This window comes from Pygocentrus nattereri, chromosome 30 (assembly GCF_015220715.1).
Source record: "Pygocentrus nattereri isolate fPygNat1 chromosome 30, fPygNat1.pri, whole genome shotgun sequence".
NCBI lineage: Eukaryota > Metazoa > Chordata > Actinopteri > Characiformes > Serrasalmidae > Pygocentrus > Pygocentrus nattereri.
This window is the reverse complement of record NC_051240.1, coordinates 5,633,746-5,660,971: the sequence shown is the minus strand read 5'-3', so window position 1 is coordinate 5,660,971 and position 27,226 is coordinate 5,633,746. Positions and strand designations below refer to the sequence as shown.

Sequence of the window (27,226 nt, the reverse complement as noted above, 5' to 3'; positions counted from 1 at the left end):
CCACGACTTATCCCCATCATTGTCTTTTAATATGTGTAATGTTATTGTAAAGTGAAGAAAATGAGTTTGTTGCTCTGAGGCAACTTTGTGCAATAGAACCTTAAGTTTGGAATGCGACTGCTGTTCTTCCTAGACCACACGTGTTCGCTTACCTGTAAAGATCAATACACACATAAATAACACACGACGAGACACACAGGGGTCTTCTTGAAGATAGAGTTCCCTGAGAGACAGAGTGTGAAGAGAGAGAGTGAGAGAGAGAATGTGTGAAGAGAAGAGGGCGAGAGCTCCATCTCCCAGCTTTTCTGACACACTTCAGCTGTAATTTGAGGCGTGTGGTGATATTTCTGAATGTGGATTCGTTTCTGTGCTCTGGTTTCTCGGCCCACTGCTCCACTTTCTATTAATAACGCTGTAACATATATCCACACAGGAAACACACACACACACACACACACACACACACACACACACTCGTGGATTACATTACTGTCAGTTTCCTGCTTTTCCAAGTTCTCTCTCTTTCTCTTTCCAGGGTCTTCTCTTTTCGGGTCCTTTTTTCCATTTATGAAGTTGCAGTTATTAGTTTTTATGTTTGTTTTATGTTCATAAGCATGTGTGATGCGCAGTTGTATACAAAAGTTCGAACACCCTGGGTCAAAGTGCAAAGCAAATTATTATTGATTTAATATGTGAAACACACACTTTTAATCACCAACGTTCGTTTATTTGCATATAATGGTTCATTTAATAAACGTCCACAGACAGTTTTTTACTAATTGTTGCTTTTGTGATTGCAGTCCTGCTGTTTTAATAGCATTTAATAGAAATATATTAACATTTAAAAAAAAAAAAAGTACTTGATCACATTTTTAACATTTACTGTCAGTCATCTAAAATGATCTCATATTATTTTTAGTAACGACAGCTACTTTATAGAGCAATTCCACTGATTTCTGAAAATCTCTGCACAGAAATCAACGGTGGAGTCATTCAGAGCGGTTTGGTGTGAAGTGCTCTTACCGAGTCAGAATTGCTCACAGTGGTGGTGATAGGAACCAGATGTTCACCTGTAGAAGGAACCCACCTGACTCCCCCCTGGTTCCCATCACCACCACTGTAAAGACATCTGAACCATTTCACACCAAACCACTCTGAATGATTTTGAAAGATAGGTGGAATTCCCCTTTAACCCCTTAGGGTTTTAATACTGAAAGACAATCATTTTAATAATCAGTCCAAGCATCGTTATTAATGACAGTCTGGAGGGTTTATTAATAATCTGAACTGTCTCAGTAACACTCGGTGGGTCAGATGAGGGGAATCAGCTCCAACGTGGATGTGAGTGAGGTTTAATCTTCAGCTCTGAGTTCTCCTCCATCGATCCAGATCTTTCCTGCCTGAACTAAATCTCTCTCTCCCTCTACTCTGTGTTCTCTGAAGCAGCTTCACAGCAGCAGCACAACAAACTTACAGCCTCTGATACACAAGCTGCTGGCTGGAGTGTTGGACCACAGCAGTGGGAGGTTTTAAAGGGCCCATATGCTACTTTTATTTTGTAAAATGTCCACATTTCTGTGTTTTTATGTACCAAAACAGTCAATTTATTTTTCACCCACCCGTTTTGTGATCTCCCTTCATCCCTTAAGATTAAACAAGCTGTTTACAAATGATGTTTTGAATTCTTTCTACAACATCAAAGCCTTTTGGTTGAGAAAAGCGAGTAATATTCTGTTTTCTTTGCTATGAGCCCTTTAACAGTGGTCAGATCTTTAAACTAAGGATTTCCGAGACTTTACAGAATTTTATTATGATTCCTCAGGAAATTATTCATTGCGTTATAAAATGTCAAATTTCACCATTGATTAGGTTATTTGGGAGGTTTTATTCCCAGTAACGCATGGCCTGAAGTGTTATGCTGAATAAATAAAGTTAAGCAAAGAAGCACCAAATATTATTATGTTATTATAGTATTATATCAAATGTGCTTTAATATTGGCAATTCCAAAGACCACAAAAGCAGCCCATTATAGTGGGTTTATATTTCCCATTTACTGGATATTCAATTTTTTCTTAATTTCTCATAAAATGAACATCCAGAAAGGCTCAAACCTACGTTTTCTCTCTCCTGAAAGGCAGAGAACAAACTACAGCTAAATATGTTTAAAAAACTTGTTAAATTTAGCTGAACCATAAAATTATTGGAAATGCAAATCAGACTCTTTATTCATTAAGGGACCGTCTAACATATTTCCCATTATTTAGCTAACAGATGTCACATCATCACATCAAATCACTTGTGTGCACTTAGAAAGTTCTTCAGGGGTTCTTTAGTAAAGGCAAAGGGTCATGTTAGAACCATGAGAACATATAGAACACATTCTTCACGAATCTGAAGAACAGTTTCACCATGCCAAGAACTATTTAATCATGCAGATGGTTACATCTGGGGTGGAGTTAACGCCGCATTCCTCCATAAGAACATCATACCTACAGTGAGACATGGTGGTGGTAGTGTGATGGTCTCAGGGTGCTTTGCCTCTGCAGGACCTGGGTGGCTTGTCATAATTGCTGAAACCGTGAATCCTGAAGGGGAATGTCTGCCTGTCAGTTTGTGACCTAAAGCTCAAGTGCAGTTGTGTGCAGTTGGCACACAAGCGAGTCCACCTCTGAATGGCTTAAAAGAAACAAAATTGAGGTTTAAGTTTAAGTTAAAAAATGAAGTTAAAGTCCCGACTTGAATCCTGTTGAGATGCTGTGGCAAGATCTGTAAACGGGCAGTTCATGCTCAAATACCCCCATCACTGTAACTGAATTAAAACAACTCTGAAAAGAAGAGTGGGCCTAAATTCCACAGTGATGTAAAAGACTCAAGTTATTGCAAATGTTTGGTTGCAGTTACTGCCAGGGGTGGCTCAAAGAGTTATTAGGTTTGGGGGGCGGTTGCCTTTTTCACATGGGTGATATGGATTTTGAATAAATCTTTATCTTCAATCAGTGGAAAGCTCATTTAAGAGCAGTTTGTGTTTACTCATGTTTGTCTTTATCTTAGTTTAAAATTAGTTGATTTGAAGCATTTAAAGGTTACAAATTAGCGAAAATAGAAGTGAGGTGCAAATAACATTTTGATAACACCTAAGAATGTCACATTTATAAGCATCTATAAACACATTCATAACATGTTATACTGCATTCATGAGGCCTCATAAACATGGCCATAAATATATATATAAATGCATTACATGTTATAGCCATGTTTATTATGCAATGTGAATTGTTAACATAGTGCATTATAAGTACTGTTCGTAGCAAATTATAAGAGCTCATAAGTTGTACTTGCCCACTCTAAGTGAAGTGAAGCGTACTGTAATAAAGCCTCCTCCAGTGTTAAGAGTGAGGCTTCAAGTTGAAGGATTTACTAAAACATATGCTTTAAAGCTCATTACAGGCTCCAAATGTAAGAATTTAAACTAGTGCTGCCATCAGGAGTGTTTCACCCAATGTGGGGAAATATTATGGTACACCACTGTTAATGTACACCAAATGCACTTACATAGCACTGCATATCAAATATTATACTGTTTGGACCATCTGAGTATTCAGGGCTGAAGCCCCAAAGATGCAGCCATAACAGCACCAGCAGTGAGCAATAAAATATTGGAAATCTCAGAGCGTAAATAAACTTTGTATTTCTCTTTATGCTCCCCAACCTGGGACTGACTACTTTGGCACTGACAGAATACCACGTCATTAATACTACTTATAAATGCAATATATTAACAATTCATAATGCATAATAAAAATGGCTATAAAGTGTAATTCATTTTTGTATTTATAATCATGTTTGTAATGTCGTTTAAATGTATTATAACATGTTAGAAATGTGTTTATGGATGCTTACAAATGTAACGTTCATAAAGTGTTACCCAATTTTTTTACAGCACTGTTATTTCATCATCTCATCTAATTATGTAATTGACTATATTTGAAAAAAAAAAACCCACAATGTTTTGACCGTGTAATAAATAAATGATGGTCTCTGAATTTTGCGCCGTGCTCTATAATGACTGTATAATGAATGTGGTCTTTTTGCTGTATAGTGATTTGTGAAGAAGGCCCGTGTTTAACTACATATCTGTGTGGAATGTAAATGTATTCAGATTCTTCACACTGATGTCATCAGAGTTTCTCACATACAGCTTGAATGTCCAGTCGTCCTGCTGGTGGGTTATGTAATCCTCTGACCAACTCCACATGCTGTGCATGTGTGAAAAAGATGCGAGAAAGAGACTGAAAGGAGTGTATGGTAGTACACTCATTTGCCGCTTTATTGGAAACACCTATCTTACAGGTTCACTACACGGGTTACAGCCTGTAACCCATCTGTTGCTGGACTGTATATAAGCCCTTTCTACCCATTCATTATTGGTCAGTTTCCGATCACTTGCTGCATTTACGTGCGAAGATTTTTGCCAGTCCAATTAAAAACGTTCTGATTACAGATTAAGACTGAGGTGTTTATCACACTGTACTCAGCCATCTGATGTAAACCTCTGTTTACATACGCGCTACAAGCAATCAGATCAGAAATTACTCACGTGTGCTGTACCACTTAGTGTAGCTTTTGCCATGACAGCCAGCATCACGTGACTCCAGTCAGAGTGAGATGAGCAGTATTAAGCAGTGCTTGTTTTTAGTTGCTTTAAAGTGATGTCAGACTCAGGAAAACGTTCTTCAATATCCTCATTTAGACCAGTCTATCCATGTGTACATGAACATATTGCATTCCAATTGAGTTATAAATGGGATTATTGACAGATTATTATGTAAACGTGACTACTGTTGTCCAAACATCATTTGGGTCGTGAGTCATTCTCAGCATAGTGTGTTAGTGCATGTGGTACGAGTGTATCATACAAAGCGGTGTCACTGCTAGCTCCACCCCAACGTATTCAGATGAGAAGTGCTCTGTGGTGAGAAACTGGTCTTCTCTAGGTCAGTGGTCTTCTCTAACTGTACAGCATCAAGGTGGAGCTATAAGCGAAGGGTTTCTGATAATGTGGCCAAGGAGTTTATAGTAACAGTATAAAAAATGGGGTCTTGGTGCGGAACAAAAGCGAGAGCAACTGTGTGAGAGGGAGAGAGACTTGGGAGTGTGTGTGTGTGGGTTAGTCAGCTAGGCGGAGGAGTCTATGTGCAACTGTCTCCTGCTGACCGCTCATCTCCTCACACCCGGCCAAGATGAGCTCTCTGCATTCTCCAGTCTTTTACATAACTCTTTCACTTAGTCACATACACATACAAGCACATTGTCCTGCTGCTGTGTTCACGCTTGCTCAGCTCCAAGTGTCACTCCGAGTCGTGCACACGTGTCATATTTATATCATGGCAAAGGGTGCGGACTCATCCCCTTTATTTTTATTCAAATATCCAGGCACAACAGCCGTTAAGTCCATGTTCTTTGTTTTTCAGGAGATGTTTCTGGGCAGATTAGATATAAGAAATCCGAAATAAAATAAGTGAGTTTCCAAATATACAGAGCTACAGAGAAAACGGGCCTCCTAACAACCACCTAGAAGACCTGGTAGACACCAAAACTGCCCCCATCAAATCAACCAGCTTCTAAGACTGACCTTTAGAGGTGGGTCTACAGATTTCTTTGAGAAACTGAAAGTGAGTCTCCTGAAAAGAATTGAAGCTGTGAGGCTTCTGTCATCTGTAAAATCTGTTTTCTGCTTCTTCTTTTTTTCTTTTTCTTCTCCACAAAGCTGAAAATTAAGTGGACATTTTGAATGGAAATTAAATTAATAGGATGGTCTCTGACTTTTGCACAGTCCAATTTGAGTGTGTGTGTGTGTGTGTGTGTGTGTGTGTGTGTGTGTGTGTGTGTGTGTGTGTGTGTGTGTGTGTGTGTGTAGGCTGTTGAACCCCTCTCCTAGCTGATGGTGGAGTGTTTCGCAGCAGGAGAGGAGGTGACGTGTGTATCTTACTCCAGTCTGTTGCTTACACACACACACTGTTACACACTTTCACACTTACTGAACTTTCAATCCTTACATAATCACCCATACTGAATACTGACTGCACATGAATGTCATTAGGCATCGGTGAAAACCTTGTAGAATATTTTGGTTGTTATCATGATGGTGGGTTTAGCATAGAGATGGGCTTTATTGACTGAAGTTTCTCAATTCAGTGGGTGTTGTGTGTTGGTTAGTGTTGGATTGAGAGGATGTTGGGAGTTGTAGTGTTGGGTTGAGGTGGTGTAGTGTTTGGTGTTGTAGTGTCGGGTTGAGGGACTGTTGGTTAGAATGTGGGATTGAAGGGGCTTTCAATTGAGAGAGTGTTGAGAGTTGTGGTGTTAGACTGAGGGGTTGTTTCATATTGTGTTACCAAGGAGACAACCGACAGCCTTGTCTTTCCATTTTGAGAGGGTGTTGGCTAGAGGGTTGGATTGAAGGGATTTTGGATTGGGGGCTGCTGGGATTTGTGATATTTGATTGAGTGGTGTAGTGTTTTGTGTTGTGATGTTGATTTGGGGAGGTGTTGGGAGTTGTCTTGGATTAAAGAAATGTTGAAAATTGTGGTCTTGGAGCAAGGAGGTGTTTATGGAACAGAGAATGGGAGTTGTGTTGGGAGTTGGGATGCTGGATTGAGTGAGTGTGTTGGGACATTGGATTGAGGCTGTGTTGGGAGTTGAGACATTGGATTAAGGGTGTGATGAGAGTTGGGACTTTGGATTGAGTGCGGGACAGTGAATGAAGGATTTTGGGAGTTGGTACGTTGGACTGAGTGAGGGTTGGGAGTTGAGACATTGAAGTAAAGGAGTCTTGTGTTGAGGGAGTGTTGAGAGTTGATGTTGGGTTGAGGGTGTGTTGAGAGTTGGAACGTTGGATTAAGGGAGTATTGGGAGATGGGACAGTAGATTAAGGGTGTTGGGAGTTGGTACGTTGGGTTGAGGGAGTATTGAGAGTTGGGACAGTGAATGAAGGATTTTGGGAGTTGGTACGTTGGACTGAGTGAGAGTTGGGAGTTGAAATAAGAGTGTTGTATTGAGGGAGTGTTGAAAGTTGATTTGAGGTGTTTAGAGTTGTTGGAGTACTGGATTTATTTTTTATCCGAAAATGAACGGCAGTTATTTGTGTATTTTATCAAAAGACCTATTGATGATTATGAAAAAAGAAACACTGGTTGGGAATGGTCATGTTGGATTGACAGGGTTTTATTCCTTTGGTGTAATTAAGTTCTCTTTGTGCGCTGACCCTGACAAGATAGGACACTCTCTGCCCACTCCATCTCTGCCTAGTCCCCATTCATTCTGTCTTTTATCACTCTACCTTTAATTGCCGTGGAGGTCAGCCAGCCCTGCAGCCTTCTGGGTAAGACGGCCCTCTTCCGTTCCGCCGAAGTGATTCGAGTGAGCTTAGTTTTTTTTTTTGCGCCCCCCCCCTTCTAAGAATTCCATGGAGCCTAACAGAAGAGGATGAGTGAACCCAGAGCAGAGAAAGGAAACTTTCTCTCTAGTTCTTTTTTCCTTTTTGCCTTGTCCTGATTGCTCTCCTCTCCTGTCCTTGCTGTCAGAAAAGATCGTCTGTCTGGCTTTGTTAGCATAACTGTCTTATAGGAGCTTCACAGACAGGTGCTTTAAAATTTCCATAGTCATCTTACCAAGGAGACCACCGACAACTTCGTCTTTCATTTCATAGTGGATCAGTTGTATGTCTTTGAGTGGAACTCAAATGATGTCTGCGGTCTGTGAAAAATGTTTAATTTGTTTGGCTGCAGTGGTGCAGTAAGAAAAATGTTCATTCCTTGAATCATGCAGATTGTCTTCCTTTGCATTCCCTGACCACTGTCAGGCTTTGTAACCTCGACATTGACCCAGTGGTTCCACACCAAGGCTGCCCAGTATCTCCGTTTTTATTACCCCAACAGAAAGAGCTCCATGAACTGTACTGTGTTTATGTAACTGCTTAAAAAACTTTGACCGGTTTCCTTCAACAGGGATCTGTCTAACAAAGCACTGACTCAGCTTCTGACCTTCAGCTTCGCAAAACTTCACAAAATATAACCAGGATTAACTCATTTTATGATGCTGGTTAACAGCTTTCTCAGTTAACCCTGGTTTAGAACCAGCCAGTCGTCTGAAACCTGGAGGAACTGAGCGGATAGTTTTTCAGAGACAGAAAAAATAAATGATGCTATGTAAATATGCAGAAGGTAAAATAAAGACATAAAGCAACACAGTCATCACTGCCACTGTTATAGTGCTTATTAGGGTTGTAACGCCTTTACATTCATGATATTTAAAGCTGTATGCAGGACATTTGGACGCCCCTGGTCAAGTTCCATGTTTTATTGATTTCCTAAGTGTAAATAAACGAACACATCCTCTACAGAGAACAGACAGCCGTGCATTTTAATGTACAGTTACTGTTTATTTGAGGAATTTAATGTATTACAGGGAAAAGAACATAAAATTTGACATGTGTAAATGTTATCACACCTTTTATCGTTTTTTCCATGTTAAACTCAGCAAATAAATAGAAATGATGCATTATTATAAGCAGAAAAGTTGTTTACCTGTAATATTTACCTGTAAAGAATGGAAGCCTAGAGAGGCCATGAGGGAGTTCTAATTTTCTGTATTATTATCTTGAGATCACAAGACAGTTAACTCATTATCTCAAGATAACAAAGTAGTTACCTTGAGAGAGAGTTAATTATCTTGTGATCTCACTGTGATCTCAAAATAGGAGTTATTGTGCGATACAGTTATCTCAAGATGAAGTTATCTTGAGATAACAAATTAATTGTCGTGTGATCCCAAGATAATGTTGTTATCTTGAAATATCTTGTGATCCCGAGATAACATTGTTTAGATTTTATCTTTAAATTTTATGTTTAGAAGTTAATTATCTTGTGATCTTATTGTGGTCTCCAAATACAGTTGTTGTCTTGCAATAATGAGTTAGTTTTTTGTGATCTCAAGATAGCAAAGTTGTTATATTGAGTTAATAAATTGTCTTTTGATCCCAAGGTAATGTTATCTTTTGATAATGCGTTATTTTGTGATCTCAAGTTAGTTCTATTGCAATAACGAGTAATAAGTTCTTATCTTGAGATAATGAGTTAATTATCTTGTGATCAAAGTTGTTATCTTGAGATAACGAGATCATTTACTCAAAATTCTAGCGTCAGCTCATGGCCTTTCCAGACCTCAGAATAAAGGATGTGTTCATTTATTTTCACTTTTAAAAAAAAAAGGACAAAACCGTGTCGTTGGCCAGGGCTGTTCAAGGCTTACCACTCGACCGTGTTTCCTCCACTGGAAGTTAAGTTTTTTGTGACTGACTCTCCAAATGTCACAAAGAAAAAGTGACCTGGAAAGGGCTGGAAGAGTCCACCTCTGTCAGAATGCTGTCCCTGATTGGTCCCAGAGCTGTTAGTCATGCAGCAGAAGTTGTCAAGGTGATGGGAAATACAGACCAAAACAGCTACGAACTCTCTTCATTTTAAACTCTTAAACACTGCTCATAAAATCAGAGAGTCTTTGAATGTGCCTATGAGCACACAGAGGGTGTCCGTGTGCTTCTGTTCACTTGACTTCATGCTGGAATTCAAATTATAAGGGTTCAACGGGAAAGTGATGGATGACTGTGCATTCTGATCTCCAGGGTTTCCACAGTGGTATTGCTCTGTCTCTGACATAACTGTGGTCAGACATCCTCCCGTTCTCCAAGCCTTCCTGCCACCCCCCCCCAGCATCGTCGCTGAGTAGCCAGGAGCCGGAATGTGCCGGAATATGATCTACCTTTCCACTGTTAGCTTTCCGTTTGCTAAATTTGTTCCATCATGATACAGAAGCCGCCCTAAGCCGGGCAGCTGTTCACTGAGCTCCAGCTTCAGGAGCGCCTCAAGAGGCTATCTTGGGCTTTAGTAAGCTCCGGCCAGGAACTGGGCAGCAGTTTGACTGTATGGGGGCTATAATTAGATGCATATTGCTTTGTGTATGGATTAGCCTTCTGTCATTCCTGCCATGCAAACAATACAATGCAAACAACCCCTTAAACTGCAACCTTATTATTCCGAAACTTATTTATCTCTAGAGGTGTTATTTAATGTATACACACTATTAACACTGTCTGTTATGTAGTTATGATAGTGAGAAACTTTCCCGCTTATTTTGTCTCCATTTTTTTTTTTTTTTACATATACCTAATTTTTCACTGCAGTCAAGTCCGTCTCATATATTATATTATATTATATTATATTATATTATATTATATTATATTATATTATATTATATTTAATGCCCTGCGAATGTTGCGTGATGTTGTTGTGTGTAACCTTCTCTGGTTGCATAACCCTCATTTATAATGAAGATTTAGAGATGCTTAGGTTAGCGTGACGTACTTGGGTGGGCGGAACATATAGGAATAAGGATTATTATTAATATAAATTCTGTGTCGGACACGAAAATGGACTGAAGCTGGCTGCTTCTACTGTTTGAACCTCTTATTCTCCAGGGTATATTTTGGCTTGTCCATCTGAATTTACATCACCAAATCGTAAGGCAAATTATTCAGTAACTGCCTGAAATAAATGTACAATTTTATTTTGTTTTATTTATTTTAAAGTTCCCCTCAAATGAAAGGAACATGTTTTATGATTATACTCATTGCTATATGCTTACAATTTACTGCTGAAAGCCAAAAATCTAGGACACTTAGATTATTATTATTTTTACTTAAGGAAAAATAATGTTTACAGAGCAGATCACTGAAGAGACGCCATGTGTTTATAGTTTCTAGCCCAGATTTGCGGAGAAACGGGTCGACTTTCAAAAAACAGCTTCTTTTATTATAAGGGTTTAAATTGACATCACCATCTATTTAACTGGAAAGAAGACAGTTACAGCCTCATACGACGCCCACCTTTTGAAAGCAGCTTTTGAAATATGAAAGTTATGAGGAATATGACGAAGTGCGTTTTGGAACCACCGGTGGTCTCAAGGAGTTTAAGGGGTTAAGCTATGCTCATATACTTTGATCTTTATTATTTACTTTTATGTTTATAGTTGAGTGTGTGTCAGAGTGCCAAAAAACAGTTAAGCTATATCTTTGAGAGAACAGCTCCACGTTGTTTTAAAACAAGTCCCTCGTGATTGACGTCCAGGTAGAGCCATGCTAATTGGTGTGCGTAGAGTTAGAGCGGTCACCGTCATGAAATTTTTGCTGACGAGTGATTGTCGTAGCAGTAATTGTGATTTAATGAATTCATAATCTTTTTCATTATATATATTTGTTAAAGTACAAGCCAAAAGTGAACAAATTGGCTTATTAGCCATCTTGCTTCTTAGCTCTGATTAATAGTGGAAAAACTGGAAATAGTGGGGGGAAAAGTTTTCTTTGGGCGCAATTTTGCCTCAGACCACCCGTTTCTATCCTTCCACCATGAATGGATTCAAATAAACAGATTAAAATACATTTTAAGCTTCAGCTTTATCAGAAGACCACCATAAAAAGTGCCTTAAGCATCAGGCAGTGAATTCATGACCATTTCCTGTAATAACGTTCTGTGAGGGAGCTTTCAGAGGTGGACGTCTGGTTCCCATCACCAACACTGTGAACTACTGTGACTCTGTAAATTTCTCTAGAACAGAATGTTTCACACCAAGTCAGTCAGTTTACATTTTAACCTCTGAATTATGTTGAATTTTTTGAAAAATTGACGTCCCGTGATGTCTCACGGCATGCATGCTGCTTTCTTTTATTTATGTTTATTTCCCTCAACCCACTGAGGTGTAAACAGAGTGATTCAGAGCGGTTTGGTGTGAAATGGTTCAGATTTCTTTACAGTGGTGGTGATGGGAACCAGGGGTCGCCATGACTACAACACAAATATAGCCATTTTATTTACTATGCAAAACCACCAGTCAACCTACACGTGTCTTCTGAGCTTTATATGAAATGTTGATGATGGGAAAACAGTGGAAAATCGGAAAACATGATTTTCTTTGGGGGCTGTTTTGCCTTCTTGTATCCTTTCACCATGATTGGATTCAAATAAACTGATTGAAATACATTTTAAGCTAAAACGTGGTCAAAAAACTACAATAGAACAATGTGTCAGACATTAGGCAGTGCATTCATGACCATTTCACAAACTCATTTTAGAGGTGGATGTCTGGTTCCTATCACCTCCACTGTGGACAGTTCTGACTTGCTACGTTCCTATAGAACGGATCATTTCACACCAAACCACTCTGACTGACTCTGTTTACATCTTAACCACTGAATTATGTTGAGTTTTTGAAGAGGTCCTGTGCCAAGGAAGCAGCCTCTCCTGTGTTTTATACCTCGGCTGATGATGTTATCCCTCCATCCTCTCTGCTCGAATAACAGGTTCCACACCCAAACCCTGAGACAGCATCTCTCTGCTCGTTCCCTTTCAGCTAATTCAATAAGAGCTCCATATCAGGCCCATTTAAACTCACTGCTCAGCCTAATAACATTCACCACTCTGTCAGCTGCCACACACTCCACTGGATTTTGGCACTTAGAGAGCCAGCTGTTAAAACCAGGGGAAAAATAAAACATTTTCATAAGTATATAAGATGTTGATGATGTTAAAATGGTGAAATATCTGAAAAGAAGAAAAAAAAAAAAATCTTTAGGGACTATTTTGCCTCACCGCACGCTGCATGTATCCCTCCACCATCAATGGAGTTTAAGGCCAAAACTATAAAAAAAAGTGTCTGATGTATTCATAACCATTTAATGTAATAACTGTCTATGAGGGAGCTTTTAGAGGTGGACATCTGGTTCCTATCACCACCAATGTGAACAATTCAGACTCTGTATGTTTCTGTAGAACAGAGCATTTCACCCCAAACCACTCTGAACAGCTGAAAATGAGGAAAAAAAGGAATAAAGTGTCCCATATTTTTAAGCATGAATTTCAACTACCTAATTTATTCACCCCTTTAAGCGGAATAAAGCCCATCTCAGAAATGATGTCTTTGTGAGAGAAGGTAAAGCGTTCATAAGGTCTTAAACCGCCAGGCGTTTTCCATCCCGATGAAAGAGGAGAGAGTGTGAGCGAGGGATGAATCTGCTGCTGTTTTCTTTGTAAAACTGAACAGATGGATCTGCATGACCAAGAGAGGAAGTGAGAGAGAGAGACCAAGAGAAGAAGGGACGTAGAGAAAGAGAAAGAAATCCAATTCTTCCTCTACACTCTCACGCGTTCCCTTTCCTTCCTGCCACCTGTATCACACCTCTGACTCATGCCTCCTTCCTCTCATCCGTTTCTACCCTCTTCTTTTTGGAACTGATTTAAACGAGTGGACATCAAGGTCCCCCATGGTCTGAACGCCCTCTGACGCCTCTTACATGCTGTTTAATCACATCTGACTCGTGTCACGTTGAACCGAGGGGCGAGACCATATTAAACGGCAGATTTTAGTTTTAATCCAAACCATGTTTGTGTTGTGGGTAGAAGGGAAGGTATTTTATTATGAGTTGAATTTGATGGAAAGTAATTTTTGTGTGTTGTCTCGTTCTGCCGTGTTTTTGTCCTTGTAGAGGCGTGCTGACTCAAACCTGTCAGAAGTGTGAACTAAGTTATTATTGAAGAATTATATACAACAATAATAATATAATTACATAATATTAACATATACATCATACAATGATAACATAACAGCATATATAACATTCAATATTATATAATATTGAGTGTTCTGTTACGTTACTGTGCAATTATGAAAATGTAAGTAATTCTGTGCAGTTAATTATATTAATTCATTATAGCCACACTGCCATTCATAAAATTTCCTTTTTCAGTAATATAAAACCAACTTTGTTGTATATATGCATGTCAAACATTTTTATGATGCTGGTATGAAGCTGTAGAACTTCGTTAGTCTAATAAAATTAATATTGAGAAAGTCTCAAATTTCAAATCGTAAGATAGATAATCTATCAAGGAATTATTATGGATAAATTATTGCAGTATATTAGCCGTGCTTTAATAACTTATTAGTGTTCCCAAGAAACTTTGACATTTTGATGTGTGTGTGTGTGTGTATGTATATGTATATATATATATATATATATATATATATATATATATATATATATGTATGTATATATATATATATATATATATATATATATATATATGTATATATATATATATATATATATATATATGTATATATATATGTGTGTGTGTGTGTATATATATGTGTATATATATATGTGTGTGTGTGTGTATGTATATGTATGTATTGATGTCCAGAACATGGCTGCCATATTGGATCAAGGGCACGTTTTTCCGATGGGAAGGTGGTCATGTAGCCACAATCAGATTTGCAATATCTCTTGTGGTTCAAAAGGTATCAACGCAGGAAGTTGCAACAACTGGGAACGTTACCTGTGATTCACAGCTATTTGACATGTTCAGTGTGCTGTCCCTGGTGCTGAACACAGAGCTGAAGGTGCAGGATCCAATCGTTATGAACCTGCATGCGAATCTCTGGAGAAATGCTGTCACAAGCCTCCACGATGCGGTGCTGAAGGTGGTGTTAGTTGCGGAATTTCTCAGTATACACAATTTGTTTGAGATGACCCCGGAGATAAAAGTCGATTGAAAGTTATAATTCAATGCCATGTCAGTAATTATGTCTGTTCTACAATATGCTTAAATATCAACTGTTTAATGTATTTACTGTATGATTCATTATTATATTAATTCTTTAAAAAACAACATACACTAAAGTTAAGCATAACAGCGTACAAGTAACTAATGTAGGCATTTCAAATTATTTTTAATAATGTATTTTATGGTATTACTTTATATTGTACTTTGTAAAATACCATTTTAAAAGGAAAGTAGACATTTCTGTTGTATAGAATAAAATATATTTCTCTCATTTTCTCTTTCTGGCTGTCCAGATCATCTTTCTCATTGGTAGAATTTGACCCGCTCACACTTTGGGCAGCCCTGATTTAAAGGCCTCATGTACCACATTGTCCTCATATAAATATTGATCTGCGTAACAGATTGGCCGCCCTGTATTGTAGCTTATTATTATAGGCTGTTATATGCAAATATGTTGGTTCTCATGACAAAAGCAGTGAATTCAACAGCTTAGTTTTCGTGTAAGGGCTGAGCAGCAAGCAGTATGTTTTAAAACCTTTCTGCAAGATTTTAGGATGTGGCCCCTTTAAATCACTGATGAGCAAAACAGCATTAAGGACTTATATGTGTTAGTCAGTCAGCAGGACATGAATGGATGGGAAAATGAATGGATAGATACATGAATGGGTGAGTGAATGACTAAAAACATGCTGGAACTCCGTAATTGAGCCAGTAAGCGTGTGTGATTGATCACCGGCCGGATGTTTCTGACCTGTTCTGGTCATCTCTGTGTCCATTACGGCTGAATGATTAAGCTTTAGTGAAGCTCATTTCCTCTCTGAGTGCTTGTGGAGCACAGACCCACCCTGAACACCATTACAGCTCTTTCTCCTTTTCTCGCTCTCTCTCTTGCTTACTCTCTTTCCTTTTCTCTCTCTGGCTCTGTCTTTCGTGTCTCTCTCTCTCTCTCTCTCTCTCTCTCTCTCTCTCTCTCTCTCTCTCTCTCTCCCGTCTCTCTTTCTCCTTTTCTCTCTGTCTCTTTCTCTCTCTCCCCGTCTCTTTCTTTCTCCTTTTCTTGCTCTCTCTCACTCGCTCTCTTTCCTTTTCTCTCTCTCCTTTTATCCCTCACATTTTTTTCTCTCTCTCTCCCTCCCCCCTCGTCTCTCTTTCATTTTCTCTCTCTGTCTCTCTCTCTCTCTTCTCTGTCTCTCTCTTTCTCCCGTCTCTCTTTCTCCTTTTCTCTCTGTCTCTCTCTCTCTCCCCGTCTCTTTCTTTCTCCTTTTCTTGCTCTCTCTCACTCGCTCTCTTTCCTTTTCTCTCTCTCCTTTTATCCCTCACATTTTTTTTCTCTTTCTCTCCCTCCCCCCTCGTCTCTCTTTCATTTTCTCTCTCTGTCTCTCTCTCTCTCTTCTTTGTCTCTCTCTTTCTCCCCGCCTCTCTCTTTCTCCTTTCCTCACTCTCTCTCACTCTCTCTTTTTATCCCTCTCGTTTTCTTTTTCTCTCTCTCCCCTTCTCTCTCACTTGCGCTCTCTCTCTCTCTCTCTCTCGCTCTCTCTCTCTCTCTCTCTCTCTCACTTGCTCGCTTGCTCTCTCTCTCTCTCTCTCTCTCTCTCTCGCTCTCTCACTTGCTCGCTCTCTCTCTCGGTTTCTTCCTCTTGCTTTTCTTACCATAGTCACCTTTGGTAGCGCTCATGGGGGCTTGGATGCAGATTTACTGTAAATCTGCGTTGTGGTAACGTTTGTTGTAAAAACTGGTGTATAAATAAATCTTGACCTTGCTGAGGAGAGAAGACCTCCTGAAGACCAATAGGCATTGTAGGAGTTGTACCAGTTAGTTAGCTAAACTGAAGATGCAGCCTCACTTACTCATCCAAGATAAAAACCTATAATTACCTTCAGAAATTGTGTAATAGAACATATTTTCAGATTTTAACCACCAATGTCATTATATAAAAAAGTAGGCCATCAGTTCGGAGCTAATGTTGCCTGAAGTCATTTACTTTCTGTTTGTTTTTTTATCTTTTTTCTTCCCAACTGAATTATTAACTCTTACAGGTGCTCAAATATTGAAATTAGTCGCATCCCTAGCACCTGGCAGCTCAGTCGAAGTCTCAGTGTCTCTCTCTCTCTCTCTCTCTCTCTCTCTCTCTCTCTCTCTCTCTCTCTCTCAGCTGTAACAGACCTGCTTATGTTTTCGCTCATCAACATTCTGTTCAGACAGCCAGGCATGATCTCAATCCAAATCAAACCCACTTCCACAGCTCATGTTAAAGACGCTGGAACATTTGTAATTACAACTGCGTCATAGCCATCATCCCTAGTGGAAGTGGCTAGTTAAAGTGAGGTAGTGCTCAATCATCTGCATTAGAATGAGGCCCCAGAACAAAGGTGCTGTTCAGTTCACATAATGAGACCTGTACCAGCAGATTACAGGTGAGAATTTGCAGATCGATACAGAGTTTGGCTGCTCCCTGAATTAGAATTTAAGCGCGCACACAGTCCTGGTAGAAAAGTAAATCTGTGTGTTCTCCTTAGTCATAGTAAACATGTTCTAAGATAGAACCTTTCCAAAGCTTTCTGGCTGAAAAGACCTTTCACACGTGTGACCGTTAGCAGTTTTAGACACTCCACTCTTGCATGTTTAAAAGTAAAGTTTCCGAAATGGTTCTGTTTTTTTGTAAAACGTCCGCTGCTGCGCTCTCTGGTTAAATTCAAGCTCTTTCTAATCTGCGTTTTCTCCTCCTGTCCACTAGGCACGCTATAAGCAGAGTCTGGACCCCACAGTGGATGAGGTGAAGAAGCTATGTACGTCTCTGCGGAGGAACGCTAAAGAAGAACGTGTCCTGTTCCACTATAACGGACATGGAGTCCCCCGACCCACCGTTAATGGAGAGATATGGGTCTTCAACAAGGTACTCGCGCACATTCAGCTGGTCTCAGATCAGCTCTGCTTTATTATGTTCATCAGGACTCCAGTGACAGAGTCTGATCTCTGGTCAGCACTGGCTTTCAAAAGTTTACGATGAATGTGGTGATAAAAAGGCTGCGTTCACGTTACCAGACTGATGTGGCATAAATCTGATGTCACCCAGATGTTTTCAGAGCTGAATTATTTTAAATTGGATCTGACTTCAGCTGTGTTCACATTACAAGCCTCATTGCTCAATTCAGATTTTCTGCTCAAATCTGACCTTTCTAACTTGACAGTTCACGTTTGTGTTGATAAGTGATTCACATCCATCACTAATGGGAACTTAGGTGACCCGTATGCACGCATCCTAATCAGTAATGTCATGTGAATGAACCACATGCATCATGAACTGCAGACTAATCAGCATTTTGTTCTTTGTTAAAGGGAGAGGAAGGACATAAAGTATCACATGTTTTGTTTTTGAACCGTTTAATGGCCGTAACTTCAGTTGGCACTGCTGCCCTGTTAACATTGAAAGATTTGTGTTTAAAAAAAAAAAAAAAAAAACACCTGAATTCTGATGTGAGACTTCTACTTAAAGTCACATGGCCATGAATCAGATATGTATCCGATCTAAGACCACATATAAAAAGCTACATTCACATAACCTGGCTGAAGTGGCAGAAATGTGACACACATCTCATGTTTTCAGAGGCGAATGGTGATATTTTGTGAATCAGATTTGGGCCACTTTAATATGTTGTCCTAGATTGGATGCACATCTGATTTGTGGCCATATGACTTACTGGGAACATTGGGCCTCATTCACTAATTTCTTAAATCTAGTTTTTTTCTGAAATGTGTTCTTGAGAAGGTTCCTAAGAAAAAGTCTACATCAGATTCATGATGTGTTCTTAAACTGCAGAACTGTTCTCACCTTTGTGTTCTTGAGTGTGTGTAGATGTAGTTTTTACCTAAGAACAAATCCCAAATAAGAAAACACTGGTAAATGTCAGACTCATAAAACTGCATACATGGGTTTTAAGATGATGTGAAGCTTGATCAGATCAGAATTTGCTTTTTTTTTCTGTGAATGCGCCATCATTCAGTATTAATGTGGCAGCAGCGCTAAACCCACAGTTAGAGATGGCAAACAATACAAAAGCATCCGATTCCTTTGTCGCCCTCATCTCACGCTAATAATAAACAGCTGGGAGTTAATCCGAGTGATTTCTCTTTGTAATGAAAACTCATTCGGCTGGTTAGTTTGTTCTTTGCTTATGACGCACGTTGTCCTCTATTGTGACGTTATTGATAGGGATGTGCGCACATGGGTCGTTTCAGGACACACATTCACATTAGTGACAGATTTGACTCATTTACCTACGGGAATATTAGAACCAAGTTAGAAAAGATCAGTTCTGAGCAAAACATTGCATCTTAACAACGTGGCTCGGAGTGTGAACAGATGAATGTGTAAACACAGAAACAAAGGAAGCTATAAAACAAAAATAATGACAAATTTTACATGCATTTAGAAGGATTGAGAGCTGTAGATGTTTCTAGTTGTGTAGCATCAGGAATGTTGCTATTTACAGTTTTATTTTCTTTCAGTTGCAAAACCACTTTGTATTGAATCTCTCTCCCTCTCTTCCTTCAGAACTATACACAGTACATCCCTCTCTCCATCTATGACCTGCAGACGTGGATGGGCAGTCCCTCTATCTTTGTTTACGACTGCTCCAACGCCGGCATCATCGTCAAATCCTTCAAACAGTTCGCCCTGCAGAGAGAGCAGGAGCTGGAGGTGTGTACTGCTTTGATGCCAAGCTGCATGTAGCTAATCGAAACTAGGCACATAATAAAACATTTCTCATTACACTGAATGAATAACTGACTCTAAATGTAGGTATTGTGATATAAACTGAGTCTGTTCTACAGTTTCTCATTAGACTGAATGATTAACTGACTCTAAATGTAGGTATTGTGATATAAACTGAGTCTGTTCTACAGTTTCTCATTAGGCTGAATGAATAACTGACTCTAAATGTAGGTATTGTGATATAAACTGAGTCTTTTCTACAGTTTCTCATTAGGCTGAATGAATAACCGACTCTAAATGTAGGTATTGTGATATAAACTGAGTCTTTTCTACAGTTTCTCATTAGGCTGAATGAATAACCGACTCTAAATGTAGGTATTGTGATATAAACCGAGTCTGTTCTACAGTTTCTCATTAGGCTGAATGAATAACTGACTCTAAATGTAGGTATTGTGATATAAACCGAGTCTGTTCTACAGTTTCTCATTAGACTGAATGAATAACTGGCTCTAAATGTAGGTATTGTGATATAAACTGAGTCTGTTCTACAGTTTCTCATTAGGCTGAATGAATAACTGACTCTAAATGAAGGTATTGTGATATAAACTGAGTCTGTTCTACAGTTTCTCATTAGGCTGAATGAATAACTGACTCTAAATGTAGGTATTGTGATATAAACTGAGTCTGTTCTACAGTTTCTCATTAGGCTGAATGAATAACTGACTCTAAATGTAGGTATTGTGATATAAACTGAGTCTGTTCTACAGTTTCTCATTAGGCTGAATGAATAACTGACTCTAAATGTAGGTATTGTGATATAAACCGAGTCTGTTCTACAGTTTCACATTAGGCTGAATGAATAACTGACTCTAAATGTAGGTATTGTGATATAAACTGAGTCAGTTCTACAGTTTCTCATTAGGCTGAATGAATAACTGACTCTAAATGTAGGTATTGTGATATAAACTGAGTCTGTTCTACAGTTTCTCATTAGGCTGAATGAATAACCGACTCTAAATGTAGGTATTGTGATATAAACTGAGTCTGTTCTACAGTTTCTCATTAGGCTGAATGAATAACTGACTCTAAATGTAGGTATTGTGATATAAACTGAGTCTGTTCTACAGTTTCTCATTAGGCTGAATGAATAACTGACTCTAAATGTAGGTATTGTGATATAAACCGAGTCTGTTCTACAGTTTCTCATTAGACTGAATGAATAACTGGCTCTAAATGTAGGTATTGTGATATAAACTGAGTCTGTTCTACAGTTTCTCATTAGGCTGAATGAATAACTGACTCTAAATGTAGGTATTGTGATATAAACTGAGTCTGTTCTACAGTTTCTCATTAGGCTGAATGAATAACTGACTCTAAATGTAGGTATTGTGATATAAACTGAGGCTGTTCTACAGTTTCTCATTAGGCTGAATGAATAACTGACTCTAAATGTAGATATTGTGATATAAACTGAGTCTGTTCTACAGTTTCTCATTAGGCTGAATGAATAACTGACTCTAAATGTAGGTATTGTGATATAAACTGAGTCTGTTCTACAGTTTCTCATTAGGCTGAATGAATAACTGACTCTAAATGTAGATATTGTGATATAAACTGAGTCTGTTCTACAGTTTCTCATTAGGCTGAATGAATAACTGACTCTAAATGTAGGTATTGTGATATAAACTGAGTCTGTTCTACAGTTTCTCATTAGGCTGAATGAATAACTGACTCTAAATGTAGATATTGTGATATAAACTGAGTCTGTTCTACAGTTTCTCATTAGGCTGAATGAATAACTGACTCTAAATGTAGGTATTGTGATATAAACTGAGTCTGTTCTACAGTTTCTCATTAGGCTGAATGAATAACTGACTCTAAATGTAGGTATTGTGATATAAACTGAGTCTGTTCTACAGTTTCTCATTAGGCTGAATGAATACCTGACTGGCCATCTTTATATAAATTTATGCCTTTACTCAGGAACACATGGTTGTCTTTTATGTACAGTGGATGGATGGATATATGTCTTTGTGCTTTGTTGTGCCTTTGCAAGGAGTTTAAAGGTCTTTCTTGCTGAAACATTTCACAAGAATATCTCTAAGTACTGTCTCTCTGTCTCGCTCTCTCTTTTTCATTCTTTCTTTAAAATGAGACCCCAGCTTGCTCTTTTCACGGCTGTAGGTTCAGGGGTCACAGAGTGATGGGAGGGATGAAGGATAAAGGAGGAGAACGCAGGAGTGTGTGTCTCTGCTCATCAATAACACTTAAGAGCATGACGGACGAGTGAGAGAGAGAGAGATGCCCTTTTTTGTCCTGCTTCAGCTGTTTAAAGTAGTTCAGTAATTGAATTGAGCTGCTGGCCTGTATGTGTGTTTATGTGGGTGTGCATGTGTGCATTAGAAATATCATGAACTTTATTTCTGATTCTAATTCAGCACATTTTATTGGCCAAACCTGCAATCTAAATATTTTTTACTCTTTATTGGGCCAAACTGGCATTTTAATATTTCAAACCTATTTAAATAGCAAGAATCAATTAAAATACACGTGTAGCAGGTCAAATATATAGTGCAAGTGCACTCAGGCTTTGTTCACACAGCAGGTAACAATGGCCCAAATGTGATCTCTTTCTTCATGTGTGACAGACGTGTGTCAGTGTGAACAGCAAATACACACCGAATCTGACATTTTCAATTCCGATTTGAGCCACTTTCATATGTGGTACTGAAATCTGATACATATCTGATCTGAGCTCAGTCTTAATAACCAGATCGGAATTTATGGGACTTTTCTCGTCAGTCCAACCTAACATTTGTCATAATTTCACGCTGCTGAGACTCAAACATTTATGATGTTTCTGTACAAAAAATTAGAAGAGGCTTATCCTAAACACGTCCGTGTTTGGGAAGTTTTTGAAAGAAATGGCCATAGGAGAACGAACAAAGCCTCAAAGAACAGTCTGAAAGCAGAGTGTAAAGAATCCAAGGACGTGAACCAAAGACGTGACCATTTAAAGCAAACTCACATTCTTGGTAATGAGCACAGCTGTCAGTCAGTGAAGCTTCATGATGGCTCCTGTCAAACCTCTGGGGGTGACTGGTGTTCATTGGCAGTTGTGATTGTTCACCTCTGGATCAGCCCCATGAAGCAACGTGACGCGTTGTTCTTTTGTGCATGTGGGTCAGTTTAGGAGCTGATATGTTCAGACTGATGTTGCATATCGGTCATGTTTAAAAGGTACATTTCAAATGTCCTGCATTTTTCTTGCTTTATTTCCCTTGGGATCCACTTAGGATGTTAGTGTTTGTGTACCAAAAAGAGTCTTAATTCATACCTCCATGACTATTTTCCAGCTTCTCTTAATCTTTTAGAAAAAAACAGGCTGTTTTTGTTACTGTACCTTTCAAACATATGGAAATGAGCTCTGTTCTGATTGACTGTCCAGTATTGTGCTAAATTGTAAAAGCAATCCTGGATGAAACGCTACTTATGACTTTAGTGTAAATGGGCGGGGCTAAACTGCTGCATGCAGATTAGGTGGTTATATTTGTATTTATTTATTTATTTATTTATTCGGAACATCACAAAAATACTGAATGCAGATGGGCTGTTTATTCTAGATGGGTTTGACTGCAGAGCCACAGATTCACACCCGCAGTTTCACTCCAGCGGTTTCACGCCAGTGGAGCATGTGCACAGTAGGACAGCGCAACTGTTCCATGAAACAAGCGTCCCATTCGTATTTCAACCAGTGTCCGGTCTCCTCATTTATAACGTCTCTGATGTCAACAGTGACTGTGCTGGATGTACGTGTCATCATGCATATCACCATTGTCAATATAGGAATCGAACACTGGTATTCAGTTAAACCATGGGCCAAAACGAATCAGAAACCAGAAGAAACACAGTGCTTTCTATAGGGCTTTTCAGCAGGGAGATGTTCAAAAAATGTCTTGTTTAGGGCAACATACATTTCCAAACCATGACAAAACTTTAAAAAAGGACAAAAATGGAGATATGAGGTTTGTTCTGACAGCAGCGATATATGGGCTGTATAATTGAGGTGTGTTTATTTGAAAAAAAATTATAGAAATTCTGCTTCCCTGATATTTTCCCTTTAGTGTACGGGTGCAGTCTTACCTTATTAGGAGGTGTTGTGCACAAAACTCAGCAGCGTGCAGAGGAATACAGGTTTTCGCTGTGTATAATGCATTTGTGTAGTGCATTCTGGGTTTTGTAGTAAGGAAACGCTGATGACCAAAAACACAAAAACGATATAAAATCGTCAATTCTGTCAAACGATGACAAATAGCCTGTTTAACCAGTTTTAGGCCTGAAAGGCCCTTTAAGTTACTGACCCAGTGCCAGTCCAGGATTTCTACTCACATGTAACGTCGTTAGACAGATGAAGGAAGTACGCTTCAGCCACATTGCGCTAATGTAAACTTCTCCGGTTCAAGGCTCACCATCAGCCCACACATCCTGCAACATTTAACATGCTTTACATGCTTTACTGAAAGTGTGCTCATACACTGTGAGCCTGACTTTATCGTCAATTCTGAATGGAATAATGTTGGTTTACAGCTGGATCTGCTCTCATTGAGGTTATTAATGTGCTATTAGAGAGCAAGTCAATGAGTTTGTGGTTAATTCAAGGGGGGGGTGTAGAAAGGTGGGTTATAATTTACTCAAAGATTGATGCAGGAATTTAAGAGAGAGATAGAGAACAAAGAGGCCGTGGAACAGAGGAGGTGGAGGAGAACAAGAGAGGGAAAAGGAGGGGAGGTGGAAAAAAGCTGAGAAAAAGAGGAAAGGTATGATGGAGAGGGAAATGAAAGTGGTAAAATGAGAGAGAAAAGAGATGGGAGAAAAATGAGAGGGAGAGGAAAATGAGGGAAAGAGTGAAAAGAGAAGAAAGAAGGAAAGAGGGAAAGGAGAGCGAGAGGAAAAAAGGAGAAAGAAGAAAAGATGGAGAGAAAAGGAGAATTAGAGGAAAGAACAGAGGAAGAGAAGAAAAGAATGAGAGAAGTAATGGAGAGAGAAATAGAGAGGACAAAGAAAGAGATAAAGAAGAGAAGATAAATGTGAGAGAGAGAGAGAGAGAAATGGATGTGGTTTAGAGATTGGGGTTTAATTTACTCAGCCAGAGGAAGATTGATGAGTATATGAGAGAGATGAAGAGCAGACTGACGAGGGGAGGAGAGAGAGAGAGGGGGGGAGGGGGTAGGAGACTGAGGGGCTTATGATATGTCAGTTGTTAGTGGTTATTTTCGATATTGGTCTTTGTATTACTGTCATTGTAGAAGACTGCAATATGCAAATGAGCCCATTTGGTCCCAGTAATATAGGCTGATCTTTAACTGTGTCACATTATTAATTCATCGGTGTGTTTTAATACATTTGCAGAGTTACAACCACAAAAGGTGGATATATAATCACTAATAATTGTATTTTCTCTCAATGTTGGAGTTGTAACGAGAGAGAGAGAGAGACACAGAGAGAGAGAGAGAGACACAGAGAGAGAGATGCTTCTGGAGGGATGTTCCTAATGCAGGAGGAAGCTCTGGTGGGGAGTCTCCACTGCAGTGATAAAACTTTTTATGACCATATCAGTCACACACACTGTGAAGCCATATGTCCACCAGTTATACTCATCTGTTTTAGAATCGTACCTATATCAAGATTTTCTGATCGATTTTAGGGGCTAAAAATTCAGATAATCGATAATATCAGCCCATATAATTTTCTACTTCAGTAGGTCTAGTTAAAGTGCTTCACTGACTGGTGTAACTGTCAATATCACACTTTAAACAGCAGTGATCCTCAGTCTGAAGCCCTATTGGAGCTGGATTAGTTTAATCTGGAGTGATGCTATAATTTGGGTGATTACAGACAAGATCCGTGATTTTGCTCCAGTATGAATCTGGAATCATAGTAGTTTTTACAGTCTGATAAGTAATAGTCCTAGATAGAATTGACTTTTACAATCTGGTGAACTCACAGCTCTCTCAGTAACAGGAGTCCTGCTCGAATCGGCATCTCAGTAATGTTAGTAATGTTAGTACACACACGTAACTTTAATTTTTCTTTCAACTTGGCACATAAAACTTTTTTACTATTGTTTTTAGTGTTATTCTTGTATTTTCTATTTTCTTCTAAGATTATATTTGGTGAATGGAGGAACAGCAAAGTAAGAATTTCATTGTAACTGCCTGTTTCTGCTGAGCACATGACGGTAAAACTCTTGAATGTTAGAAACTAAACTGTGTATAGAACGAGTGGTTCTGAAGGGGTGGACAGGTCTGCAAATTTTCTGGCACGTCATTGGCTTCCACCTGTCCATGGTGTTTCCTGCCTTTTTCCCAATGACCACTGGGATAGGCTCCAGCGCCCCCTGTGACCCAGGAGGATAGCAAGGCGTGGGAGGCCATGACTTAGCAAGGCATGGGAATGAGAATTAAGTCGTGGCCATGGCTCAGTACATCATCAAGATCATGCCTTACTAAGTTGTAGCCATGCATTAGGATCTCATTCCCATGCCTTACTAAGTTGTGGCCATGACTTAATTATCTCATTCTAATGCCTTGAGATACAGCCTTATACAGCATGTCGCCAGTGGGGCTCTGTACAAATGTCTTTTTATGTGTTTTTATCACTTTTAATTTGCACAGGAAGTCAATAGAATCACAGCTAGTGAGACACAAATAGTGACACCTGGCAATCAGATATGCTAATGAATTATTATTCAATTAGCGTCTGCAGAAGCAGCTCCAAAAGTTCTTGGTGAAATGTGTTGTGCGTGTGTTGTTAAGGTGTTTTATGGCTTTAAGCTCCCTCTAATGAATTTATTGTCTCTCCAATATATTCATCATAATTAAATTCCTGCTTGTGGCCTCCCAGCAGAGCCATGCTAATTCAGATCGCTTGATTTGCATGCTAATTTGTCAGCACTACGAATATGCTAATGTGTTAATTACTGTGGGCGTTTTTGCATTTTCCATCTCGAATATTCAATATGCCATGTTCACCATCGGGGACGGGTCTGCGGCGGCGGGCATTATGGCGATATTAGCGTCTGAAAAATGGCATGTTTTGTTTGGAGCGAGCGGATCGCGCCTCTTTGTTAAAAGCTCGCTGCGTCTTCTAAAGACGAGGGCGGCGGTGAAATAAAGGAAGACGGAAGCGTTCGGAGATGAGCTTTGGCATCCCAGTTGACCCATTAATTCAGACAGAGGTGACAGGCTGCATTTTAAACCAGCCCTGATTTATTCGGGTCTTTTACCTTCATTTGTACACAAACATGTTTTACATATTTCTGCACACTGAGCCGTTCTGCTCTCTGCAAAGGCCACCGCAGGCGTTTATACGGAGGCTGAAGTGATTAGACCGAAGAAAAGTTTGCATGCGTGTTTGCAGTCATCTGACTTTCTCACATATAAACGTTTAGAGGTGTTACGTTTCTCATTTGCATTTGATACTAGTTCCACTTAAAACCTAACAATAAATGTTTTGCTATCCAGTCATTAAAGTGAATCTTAACCTTCTTTAAAATCTTTTCTTTATAGAATATTTATATTATATATTATATATTATTTAATAGAATATTCAAAAATAAGAAACGTTCAGGAATTGTAGCCCTTCTTAAAACACACAGCTGTAGGAAAAATGTATAGATGTTTAAATTTTAGATAAATATTAAAACTAAAACAAACATTACATAAACATTGGCATGTTAAATCAACAAAAAGTTTTAAAGGTAATTTTTTTCAGAAGTAATGTTGACTTTAGTGTGGTTTCCTCTAAAATGAGTTGAAAGAGTTGATTAATGTTGTGAGAATGAT

General features: G+C 39.0%; 1 protein-coding gene across 6 annotated transcripts in view; it reads left to right on the top strand.

The window, feature by feature from the left end:
• rptor (regulatory associated protein of MTOR, complex 1) overlaps nucleotides 1-27,226 on the top strand; it is a 205,583-nt gene that overhangs the window by 62,207 nt on the left and 116,150 nt on the right. For all 6 annotated transcript variants that reach the window (XM_017693051.2, XM_017693048.2, XM_037536528.1 and 3 more), the window contains exons 5-6: nucleotides 17,403-17,561; nucleotides 19,221-19,367. In XM_017693051.2, the coding sequence (XP_017548540.1) occupies nucleotides 17,403-17,561; nucleotides 19,221-19,367 (306 nt within the window). The remainder of the gene's footprint in view (nucleotides 1-17,402; nucleotides 17,562-19,220; nucleotides 19,368-27,226) is intronic.